Genomic DNA, 12,443 nt, shown 5'->3' with positions numbered 1-12,443 from the left:
TTGCCAATTCAAAGTGTGTTTAATAGTTGACAGTGGTTGGCCTGCGATAAATCATTGGCTATTGGGACAACTTTCTGTAAAATTCTGGTTTTGTTAGATATTTAAATAATCATCAGCTCTTAACATTTATCAACGACGTTGACATTTTTCACATCCTAATTGCAATCCAAATTATTTATTAACTGCTTGCAAATATTTTTTTTTATGAATCAATCATGTCTTAATGCATTAGATGTACCATACAGGTGATTGGCTATAAGAGTGTTGTGTTCCTTATGGCAATTGTAGCAATCGGAATGCAGTGTATGAATAGAAACCACCCAGTGCTTGATGCTTTTGGGTATTTATAGCTGAAATGTTTTGCACGTTGTGCCCACTGCTGCTAAAGTGGCTTGAGTATGTTGCTTTTCACACTGACGAGAAATGCACCTGTACCATTGCTATTTGTGATTTGCATTTACAGGTGGCATTACGTGTGATGCGTTAAATCTTGGGCACTACAACTAAAGTGTGGTACTTTGAGTTGCAGAAATATTTATTTTATTATGGCCATTCCATTGCATATGTTAATTTTGAAATAGTTTAAAACGTGCAGAGTACTGGAATACAGTTTAGACTATTGCGTGCAATTGGCTTTGAAAAAAAATTAATCCAGCATTAATGTCTTAGTCGTGTTGTAATGTGTTCTTTACAATGCACAGTTGCATCCATGAACAGAGGGAAAGGTCCAGCACACTCCGCTGTGCTATACAGCAGGTGTGCAAAGGTTGCAAAGTGCAGGAGTGTAAATGGGGAAATTGGACGGAATGGTGCGTCCACTTGTCCTTTTCCTGCTGGCACATCTGAGCCGAGCTGGGCCGAGCCGGGCATCACGGGTCATTGTTCCCACTGCAGAAGCCAAGCTGTGCCACTCGCATCACCATGTGTGATGCAATGACTCTATACCGGAGCAACGTACTTGTCGTGGGTTCGATTGAGGTGCACACAACTTGGAGGCAACACTATTTATTAACGTATAACCAACGGGAACGTTGTAGACAGGGTGGTGACCACCGTTCCTAATCTCACCAACACTTGTGGAGGGAATACTACATAAAGTGACCAGGGCAGGTTAATGGGCTGCCTGGTCACGAAGGTCGGAGCCTGGAGCGTTGATGGCGTCTTCATCCCGGGGTCGAACAGCCCCTCTCTCTGTTCACACCCCGCTTATAACTCCCGTGGCGTGGCCAGCTCTGCCCCAGGCCATGCCCCCCTTCTCGATCCGTTGGGAAGGTCTGGGCCCCCAACCACGTGACCCCCCAAGCTCCCCTCTGGGGCCCTCGCCCCCCTTTATCCAGTCGCGTGTCCTGTTGGGATCACGCAGTGTCACGGCCTGGCATGACCCCCGTGACACCCGCCTACAGTACCCATATCGAGCTAACACAGTAGTGACGTCATATGTCCCTACGCTCGTACGGTCCCGACAGTAGTGACGTCGTATGTCACTACATACATACCGACTGATGCCATATGCATTGAATGCGTCATTAAACCTGGCCCGGCTTGGCAATCGGGAAGATCTGATGTTTTGTGAGGCTAGCATTACTATGGTTTGGTTCCGGCAAATTGCCAGCGGGAAACCACGTGACAGCCCTGTGCTGGCTCAAGATGTGCCGGTGGGTAATGGAGTATTGGGGAACAGACGGGGAGTTTAACGGCGCCACTGACCTGGGTCTCCCTGGAGCCCGGCATGACGTGGCTGGAGCACGGCCTCCCAACAAAGCACGAAGCAGCGCAGAGCCATTGGACTGCCACACCCTCCCGTGGTGGCTTGTCGGGAAAATGCGCAGTCCACCTCTTCAGCTCTGTATGCTTAATTGCCGTTAGTGAATGAGCATGGTACATTTTTTTTTTGCTGTGTTTTAAACAGCATGGCATCTGACCCTGTATCTCACTTGGCAATGTGTCGTTTCACTGGTGTGTGTGCTATTGCTATGCCAGGTAAAAAAAAAACAAGTAAAAAAAAGAAAGTATTAAAAACACTCGCTGTGGCTGGTTGATTTATCATTACTTTATTGTCAATGGTTTCTCAAAATAAAACTTTCACATCATGCTTTGAGAGACGAGATGGGTTAAGTAATTCAAAGATGAAATTACAGTACTTTTAATAAGTGGCTGTAGATGTGCAATCCATCACTGCTCAAAATGTAGAGACAAGCACAAAATGTTAAATTATATAAAGCTGGGGAATTTATTTTTCTAACTTCATAATCGGCAAGCTGTCGCTTTGAGGCAACAACTGGCAAGCTTGCTGTTTGGCAGAAAACCCCATTGTAACTTTATGTACATGTTTACATCACCAATGTCTGAAAAAATATATATCTACATAAGTACAAAAATTCTGTTGTCCAAATTTAATTATCTCTTCACATAACCGTTTTTGTAGGGACACTATATTTAATACTCTTTGGTTCTTTCGGTAAAGTCACGTTGGTAGAAAAAAATGTAATCGCGACGTTTCGATCGCAACACAAGCGGTCGTCCTCAGGCGGAAAAAATAATCCAGCAGTGGAGGACGACCGCTTGTGTTGCGATCGAAACATCGTGATGTTATTTTTAATTTTATTTTTCTACCTACGTGACGACCGATAAAACCAAAGTATGGATTTCTGCAGTCACGAAAGCTTCAAATCAAGACTATATTTAAGTAACAATACAATGGGTGAGAGCAAATGGTGACTGCGCCTATTCTGAAAGTCACTGAACCAATAGTTCTAGCTCAGCTTAGCTAAACTCCAGTGTCACAGCTAACAAAACTCACATCAGACACACACACATTGAAAACATACACCATCACCTTGCTCCACCATCTGGCTAAGGTGCCTCACGTTTGGAGCGAGAGCAACACGACACCAGTAATTACACTGAATTTTTCACGTGAAAATAGACTGCTATGGTTTTAAAAATGTACAGTTATATTTTATTTACATCGTTGTGTAGTTTCTGCATAACGATCCATGTGTTGTTCTGGTCTCTGCTACTGCATTGCACCTTGGAAAAAAGTAACATTTTGGTTTCTGCTCCAAACACCATAACAGCACAAGCTCCACAACCGTCTAGCATGTTGGACTTCCTGCTTCTGTACAAGGGCAGAATGTGACGTCTGGGGTATGTAGTTGCTGTTGTCTTTTATACAGAAATATTTAGACAAAAAATTACAGGAGCAAAAATGTGTTTTAAGATTAAATAATCCTATGTAGCACGATAATTCAAGTATATATTGGCTGTCAGTACATTTGTTTTATGCAAACTGCCTTCGTGGGCAACTTCATATTTAAGCCACTGCAAAGGCGGGTAAGAATGCTGAAGTTGATCAATTTAGCACAAATGCGAAGTTTGATTTTCTTCATTGTAAATGAGGCAAATTTAAAAGTCCTTCGAAGATAAATGTTCATATGCATATGAAAAAATACTACGGATTTTTGTTTTCTGTGAAGCCTTGATATAACAATGTCCATTCACATCCATGAGTATGAATATCTAACAGTTTGCCTGGACAAGAAGCATCTAAGGAATGGCAGTACTTCTGAAAATCAGCAAATCCCCAAAAAACATTACAGCATACTCTTAATTTTTTACATCTCTCTTGCAAGATGGTGCAAATGAGGATATTAAATGCACTAATTGCAAAAAACCCGACGTATATCTGTGCATAATTTTCCAGTTAATGACGAAAAAGCTCGAGTGCAAACAAAATTTCCAGCTCCCTACTTAACTTCCTACGAAGAACGGATTCAAAACAATCCACATGTAACCTATATCCCAGTTATCGTGGCATGATCCTCACACATTTCATGAACAATGCTAAAGGTCACTCCTGACCAGGCGGGGGTTCTCGCAGGTCACATTCCCCACCAGCGTGACCAATTCAACGAAGGGCAACGACTGACAGCACCACGGTTGGAGAAGGGGGCAACGACGGGGTCACGTGTATTCCATCTTGGCGATGTAGGTGGCCGGTACGTAACCCTGCCGGCCCTCGCTCTCCACCAGCCACCAGTCCTGGTTCCCAGAGGCGTCACGGAACTGCACGATGCGCACTCGCTGCCTGGTTCGCAGAGACATCTCTTCCGCTCCGCGCGCTTCGAACGCGTACACGGCGTAATAGACCTGCGGGAGAGCGCGGTCCGTCAGATACGCCGCAGTCAGTCACGTGTGCCACAAAACAACCCCCCCCCCCTGTAGCTTCAGGTTGGCTGGAGGGGGCTGAAGCTCCTGCTGCTAAAGGCTCAGCCCCACTTCTAAATTATTAGTGATTTCACCTTTTCACAGCCATGTGTTTTTCAACTGTATGGCATCTTGCAGCCAAACACTTTTAAAATGTATTCTGTAAACTTGGGTCGGTTTGACCCGGATCCTCGTGCAATATTTATTTTCCAGATATTGCCACTAGATGGCAGCATATATATCGCGTGTGTTTGTGTGGCCCACAAAAGCAACAGTCACGTGAAATATCGGGACCGACTACGAGAGGGCATCGCGGCAACGGCTGTGAAATTATATGAAAAAATAAGAATGGGTTTTACCCTTTCTGCCAATAAAACAGGTGTTAAGATGTTCAAACCGAATCTTATTTTTTCGTACTTTTATACTGCAAAAAAAAGAGTCCCATTTTGTGGTTGTGAAAGCGTTAATCGATGGGAGTCGCAGCTTTTCCTCGCATACACGGAGAGTGCGAGCAGAATTGCATGACAGACAAAGCAGTGCCGAACATTTGTTTAAAACATTGACTGTGGCGTGCAACCCCCCCCCCCCCCCCCAAGTTTTGTATGTCCCCCCCTCCCATTTAAATAAGGTGATGCTGCCAGAGGGGTGACGTGCAGCCTCTCGCCCATGCATGCACATGTTGCGCAAACACAAGCATGCAGCAATGCAAAGACGTTCTCGGAAAGAGTGAACAAAATTCACCAGGGGATGCATCAAATAGGATACATATGAAAAGCACTTAGCATGATGTCAGATTGTCAACGAAATGACAGGCAACCAATTTTCACGGATTCAGTGTCGCAGGCAGCTAAATAGTCTGCCCAGATGGGTTTAATTCCATTCAATATGTGCGCCAGGTTTTAATTTTATATTTCCATGGCGCTTTCCATACATTGGATTTCTCTGCCATCATGCAGACTGCCTGTGTAGCGTTACATGTACTGGTGGCGTCTTGGTGGGAAAAAGCACATCGCACCCAGCCTTCAAGCCCATAGCAGTTAAACACCTTTGCATTAATACAAAATACAATGTTAGGGTCACAGCACAGTGTCTTACTATCACCTTAATATGGTGAGAGTAAGGAAATAATTTTCTGTTAGGAGAATGAAGCCACAGCAACGTATGTTCCTCACACATTAAATATTCATTAATAAAGGATGTCCTGTTAGTACAACCAAGGCACGTCAATGTACACGTCTTTCAGTGTGCCATGTAGCAACAGAGCCCTTATTACAGACTTGTCCCAAGCACCTCGGAAGGTGACAGTTCCTCAGGCCAGATAGCAAAACGTTGGTGGAAGTTTTTATTTTTTTATACATTTATATAGGTACACAAGTCTCAGTCACTTTATTCACCTTGTGCTCCACCAATAAGGACAAGAGGGCATAAAGGTCGGTGCTAAGGCAACTGGAGACACAAACACAAACTCACATCTTTTCCTTTCCTCCTCACACCAGGTTTAGTCCTGGGTGCGTGGCGAGCAGCCTGGACCGGGATAATGCGACACGAACATTAACACCGATGTGCATGAGCCACTCCACATTCACACGCGGCGGGCATCCGAGCGTTCGACCACACCCACCGCTCCGCGGATTACACGTGCTAATTGTCGCAGCACTTTCCGCATAAAAACAAACAAAACTACAATTAGTCAATACACTTAGCGTGCCATTGTGGAACGTTTCACGCGTGCCAAATTGGCAACAGAGCCATCCCAGCTGGGATCTTTACCTGTTGGCCTTCCTTGTGGGTGGAGCAGTCCCACTGTTCGTCCTGCAGACTCTGGGAACGGATGGGAATTCTCGCCTCCTCCGCACCGGTGCCGTGCGCCATCCTCGTCACGTCCAGCGACGTCTGCCGCTCACACCAGCCGGACTCGGACCTCCTCCCGGCTTGCAGCGTAGCGTCCTGGTCGACGGTCGCCCAGCTGCTCTCCCCACTTGGCCTGGGCCCCCCGTGCGAGCTGCCGCTCTGGCCGCCTCCATGTCTGCACGGGCCCTGGCGAGGGGGTGCGCCCTCACATTGGCTGTCCAGTGTTACCATGGTGTCGGCAAAATGGGGCGTCTGGGAGATCGTGCGATCTTCTTCCAGGGAGACCAGTCGCTCCACCGTGCGACTGGTAGTGCAGTCCGTCCTGGCAGTTTGATGGCTCGTGCCGCCTTGGTTTCTAATGCTGCCTCGGCCGCTGCCATTCCTCTGCAGCGACGTGCTGTCTGCAGTCTGATCGCCACTCGCTACGTGGCTCTGCAGTGGATAAACACAGCACAATCAACATTAACACTGCCTTATCATTAGACATCACATTACGCTTGCCAACACAGTGATCTAACGACCTTGTCATTAGACCGATCATGGGAGATGGATAACAGAACGTGAAAAAGGCTGAAGTGCAGCCTTGCAATTACTTGCTCATGCCATTGGTAATGGGAGGACCACCACCCAAGGGAGCTCTAGAGAGGCTGTTTAGAGGACATTTGGCCTACTCTTCCATCCTGACCAACGAGTACCCACACTTCACCCCATCACACGCAACACTCCAAAAGACTAACTGTGGTGTACACATTTATACTGCCGGGTGAACAATATACAGGGTGGCCCAAAAGTTATGATAAATAGGGTTATTTCATTTATTTTAACACCGACATTAAAACATTTTAATTGTTTATTCTTTAAGTCAATATTTTATCGATTACCATTATTACTATCTATTTTTATTCTTCCTGTGGGGTCACCTCAAATCCGTCATTTACAAAACTCGATCAAGAACCACAAATGAATTGAGACAAAACATAATTGACGAATCTTCAACCTGTAATCTTTAAAGTCCTAAATTAATTTCAAACGAGAATTCATGTTTTCATGAATGTTAATGGGATTAATGTGGAATATTTGTGAAAATAAATTAAATAACCCAGTGTGATTTGTTAAAATAAATATAACTCTGTGTCCTGACTTTGGGGCCAACCTGTATAACGGTAACATTTTGGTAATAATGCTTCTTCAGAGCCATATATTGTAGGCCGAGGAAGATCACGAAACAAAATCACTTCTGGGCTCACTTCAACAGGGTCACCGCCTTTCGCCCAGCACCACCATTTTCAAACGGGTCACAGTCTCCTATGCACGTCTATCGGCCACGCACACCTGAGGTTTTTTGAGGAAGGTTGCGCTTGTGCGAGCTGTGCCGACGCTCAGCTGGCAGGAGGTGTCGCTGTTCTGTCGGCTTAGGAGCGGCGAGGGGTGCTCCGGGGGCTGGCCACTCCACGCCGAGGAGCCGCTGCTCTGGGTGGAAGAGCTGCTGTTCTGCCTGCACCCAACGGCGGCACCGGTTTGGAGAATTACATTCGGAATCAGAATCGTTATTTATACTGAAAGGAATCCTTTGTGTTGTCGAGCTCTTTTTCACAGACGTCCAGTAGGGGCATGGGTAAGAACAATATAACAACAAACAGTACAAAGACACGATAGTAGTGCAAGTACAGGGAAAAGTAAACAAATCACCCAAAATATACAAATTAAACTAAACCATCCCCATCTACCAGGCAAAGCCCAGTGAGGTGTTAACTTACTTTTTTAGAAGCGACCTGGCCACAAATGATAGCGAAACAAAGTGGCTTAGCAAGTGGAAATTTATAGAAAAATAAATAAGCAAATAATCTCAATGCATATGTTAAGTATTATAAACAAAAATGTAATGCATTTTGGCCATCCTCAATCCATCAATGAATGAATGCTTCCTCATGCCGTGGTCAGAGGTGTTTTTTTTTACAACACTTAAATACGTTGGTCATTGCGGGTTGTTGAAGTGGAGGGATGGCAGACTGGTTCTCATAACTTCACCACTGATATTAGCCATGGCTGCCAATCGAACTCGCTAACCACTTTACCACCACTCCAACCCCAAGTTTCATACACGGCGCGGTAAACGCCAATCGAGATATTGTAAATTGTATTGTTTGTTCTTGTAACTTGCCGACCCACCCCTCCTGGACATGTGAAAAAGAGCTTCATATCTCATCGGATTCCTCAAGATCAAATAAAGATTCTAATTATGAAAAAAAGCGATAAAATAAAATTGAATGTCAAAAACTCTACAGAGATAGTTAAGTGGTGTGATGCTACAGTACAGATACCCCACCGGATAAAAACGACACCTTATTCTCGTTTGAACAACTGATTGGATATTATCAAAAAAGATGGCTCTGCATTTTACACAGGACAAAGTTAAAAGATTTAATACATGTATTGAAAATTGGTGGGAGTTGTGAAATCTCTTTGAAATAAAATTCTGTTTTGTCTAATTTCTTCCAATTTATTTCTGGAGGGATATCTACAAATGGATCACCGTGAACGTCCTGGTCTAATAACAGTCGTGTATGTGCATAGATGTTTAATGCAAAGTGCATATAGTACAAGGATAAACAAAGTTACCAGTGTGCAGAGCAAGTTAGGAGCAGGTTAAGAAGATAGGTCAATTTATCATAGGTAAAATTTACTACAAGTAAAATAAATCGAGTGGACATGGGCAGGAAGCGTCATGAGAACAACGGATGAGACGAGAGACAAAACCAACGATGGAGTGGAGACCGAGAGACGGGAAGAGAAGCAAGGGGAGATGGCAGCAGCTAAATGACACCGCAGGGTTCCGAAGGCGTGACTGGACAGGAGCAGCTGGGAAAAGGAAGGGATGGAGGAACATGTAGGCCAATGCCATGCAGCGGGAAGTCACAGGATGACAACAACAACAACTCGAGTGTTGAACTTACCTGGTAAGGATGGGCGAGGAGTGTGGGGATCGCGTTGGCACAGACTCGGCCGAAGATTGGCTGCTCACAGAGGTAGCCGATTGGCTGGTGCGTGGGCTGTAGGGCCGCAGGAAGGAGCTGTACACAAACCCTTGTGCCACTTTGTATTGCCAATGAGTGGAAGGAAAAGAAGAGGGAACAAACCATTAATTTGTCTACAATAAACATCTCATACAGACTGATTCACAGATTTTATTTTGTTGTACATCTTGACCGTATGCTTTCCCACCAGCCACATGGTACAAGTATAATTGTGAATTCATCTGTGGATAAATGCTAGGCATATTACTATGCATCATTTCTTGCACTAAAATTAAGTTTTTCACTGAGAATCCACGTATTGCTCACGCTAATGTGTATGCTAATGGTGTTAACAAAACTGCACAAAAGGAGACAAAAAACCCAGAATCGATACAAATGCAATGGTGAAAAGACAAATATATAAAATATTTTTTTGAATCGAACCATGACCCCAAATCGCAACAATTCATTAAAGAGCCGTGGGGGGTAACGGATCATCTTCATGTGATAAATAAGAATACTGAAAAGAAATAACATTTCAATAAAAAACAGACAGGTCAAATGCACGCCCTCAAGTGTACTGATACAGGTGCTGGCCATGCAAGTGTGCTGGCGCCTTGGGTGCATCTTCACATGTGTAGGTGAATTTGCCGGGTGTTGTTTGGGAGTCCAGCCACATTCTCCCATCGCTGATGATGTCGTATGAAGGAACAGGAACATTTAAAAGTATTGCAAAACTTACCGGTGAGTGAGCCGAATAATTAATAATAGGCTAGGCGCGTAGTTAAACGCTTACACAAGTGTCGATTTAATTTATTTGCTTATGTTGGGTGGTGGAGGATTTCAAGAGATACATTTGGCCAGATCATGAGGTGGCCTAACCAAAAAAAGCAATGAGTAATTTCACATTTCGATTTAAAGCTTTCGTGACTGCAGGGATTCATCTTCTTGGTTCTTTCGGTAAAGCCACGTAGAAGGGAAGTAATAAAATAATAAAAATAAAACATAATTTTTTTTTAAATTATTTTATTACTTCCCTTCTACGTGACTTTACCGAAAGAACCAAGAAGAGTAATTTCACAGTTTAACGTTACATTTTTATATATCTTGTCAAGTTTCAGAGATGCTGCTACTGGGCAATGAGTACAGTGGACACAAAATGTTTCTTCTCATGAACAACTGTTGACCAATCAGCTTTGCAATGGCTGGCAGCTAAATCTGCATGTGTGCTGGTGAAAATGTCAGGGGGTGTTGTACAGTTGGCTGGTGGATGACGGTGAACGTGGATCCCGACCCACACAAGAATGGCGACATCCCCGCGGTTGCCCCTGCAATGCACGGATCGGATAAATTACCCAGGACACCTGAACGGCAACAGCCTTTGCCCAATGGCGGAGCCAGGATTTTCAGGTAGAGGGGGCAACCCCTCCAGCAATGAAAAATGATAGGAGTTGTTAGTAAGTAAAGACTTGTCCCTTGCTTTTTATTCGATGCGTGTGCGGAGATGGCGCGGCCATCGATCGAGGGTCGAATTAGGACCGTGTGTGATCGTCATCGCGCTCGCTGAAAGTGAATGCCTTCAGGGAAGTCGTGTACTGTATACGCAACTGCGCACAATTCTGTGAGTCACTTATAACTGCTTTGCCGTTACTTATTGCCAATTATGGACTCAGACTATTATCCTATCATCTCATAGAGACGCTGGCACGTAATAATATGCTACACAGTGGCAGTGGGGGTCGCAAAATGCCGATTTATTACTAAAAAACCCCAATGATCCAATCGAAATTCGGGATTTCGATCGGATTATTGGGGGGGCACGTGCCACCCCACCCCGCACTGGCTCCGCCAGTGCCTTTGCCCACCCGGTCATAAGAGGTCACCCACGGCTGGCGCAATGGTCCTTTGCTGACTATACGTGCCAATTGAATTGCGCGATTGGTCCGAGCAATATGGGTACCCCCGAGGCCGACAAACCAGTACGGCTGGCTGCGGCACCCACATGTGTGCTGGTGAAATATCCGGGTGTGCGGGCGCGCACGTACCCCCGTTGCTGACGAACCAGCGGCGATGGCTGCCCATGGGATCCTGCTGCTTGATGACGGCGACGAGCTCGCCTTCGCTCAGCGCCAGGTCCAGATCCTGCGCCACGTTCACTTTGCGATCGAGAACGAAGAGGCGATCGGGCGGGAAGCGCGCCAGCAGCTGCGAGCGACCCGAGTCCGTCTGCGTGCTGCCGCTCGTCGCCTGAACAGCGCACCCCGGTGTTGATTTTGTTCACACATTTAGTCACGGAAATGCCAGTCAATTCAGTAGTATTATTTTTCAGCCAATAATGATTATGAGTGAATGGAAATCACCAAACGTGGCGATGACAAGGATGACCTCGCACCAAAGCAGGACTATGCTGAGACAAAGTGAAGAGTCAGTCTAAAATAATATAGTAAAGACATTAGAGACTGCAGTGTGCAAGGAAGACCACAAATGATAATTGGCTGTACTGTATAGAAAAATATTTACCAAGATAAATAATTGGCTGACCTGTTAATAATGGGGGGACAACCCTTTCACGCCCCTCTTTATCAAGATGAATAACTAAGAGACTTTGACTACATGTTTGACTGCTTTAGAAGTTTAAATAAGAGAATGGCAATGCTGATTAGATTGCTTTTAACAGAGTTGCTCAGCACAGGACGAAAGGCCCAAAACATAAAATGGCCAGCAACAAACATCACGATCACAGTTGAAATAGATAAGAGTTGTTTACACGTTTCTTGAATTAAGCAAGGTTATCGTAAGAGTTTGGGAACAGAGATCGTGGTAGGGAGTGAAGCAGAAAGAGTAGTGTTTTGATCTGCAGTGTGGTGGTTGAGTGTGCGAGTGTGTTGTTGTGGCCTGGAGTGTGGTGCCGGTTGGCCACAGTATCGATGAGATGAAACAGTCAGTCTGGTAGACACGGGTGGAGGAATCGACGAGTCAAGTTAACGGTGTTCACGGCAGTAGCGACAGAAGAGCGATAAGGATAATTGAACACCGGCCACATTAAACCGAGCACCGTCGGGTGACGTGGCGAGTGGATTCCGGGGACCGAGTCCTACCAGGATGCCGGAGAGCCTGGAGGCAGAGCGGCGGTCCATGCTGTGCCGTCCGTCAAGCCCACGGCGCAAACTGTCCGGCGGGTCGCACATGAAACTGAAGCGCTGCAGCTCAGCGAGTGCTTGCACGTGCCGCGCACCAAACGCACCCTGCTGTTCCGCCTGCAACAGACGCAGAGACACCCCCCCGGTGTAGCCTTTAACGGTGCTGTTCGCGAGCGGCTATGAAGGCCGGCACCGTGCACAATGAGCTGCGGTGTGTCTAGCACCACGCTCG

The 12,443-nt window shown here is 45.6% G+C and overlaps 1 protein-coding gene across 4 annotated transcripts in view; it reads right to left on the bottom strand.

Moving 5' to 3' along the window:
* Positions 1-2,575: 2,575 nt before the first annotated feature.
* DNMBP (dynamin binding protein) overlaps positions 2,576-12,443 on the bottom strand; it is a 348,547-nt gene continuing 338,679 nt past the window's right edge. For 3 of the 4 annotated variants that reach the window (XM_078875483.1, XM_078875454.1, XM_078875464.1), the window contains 7 exons: positions 12,170-12,328; positions 11,117-11,318; positions 9,012-9,150; positions 7,390-7,552; positions 5,977-6,489; positions 5,677-5,730; positions 2,576-4,149 (listed from right to left, as the gene is read on the bottom strand). In XM_078875483.1, coding sequence (XP_078731609.1) covers positions 3,964-4,149; positions 5,677-5,730; positions 5,977-6,489; positions 7,390-7,552; positions 9,012-9,150; positions 11,117-11,318; positions 12,170-12,328 — 1,416 coding nt within the window. In that variant the 3' untranslated portion in view covers positions 2,576-3,963. The remainder of the gene's footprint in view (positions 4,150-5,676; positions 5,731-5,976; positions 6,490-7,389; positions 7,553-9,011; positions 9,151-11,116; positions 11,319-12,169; positions 12,329-12,443) is intronic. The other variant, XM_078875474.1, reaches the window with a different exon arrangement.

The sequence above is a fragment of the Lampetra fluviatilis genome, chromosome 2, assembly GCF_964198595.1.
Source record: "Lampetra fluviatilis chromosome 2, kcLamFluv1.1, whole genome shotgun sequence".
In the NCBI taxonomy this organism is placed as follows: domain Eukaryota; kingdom Metazoa; phylum Chordata; class Hyperoartia; order Petromyzontiformes; family Petromyzontidae; genus Lampetra; species Lampetra fluviatilis.
Note: the sequence above shows the minus strand (reverse complement) of the source record. Positions and strands in the feature narration are given on the sequence as shown.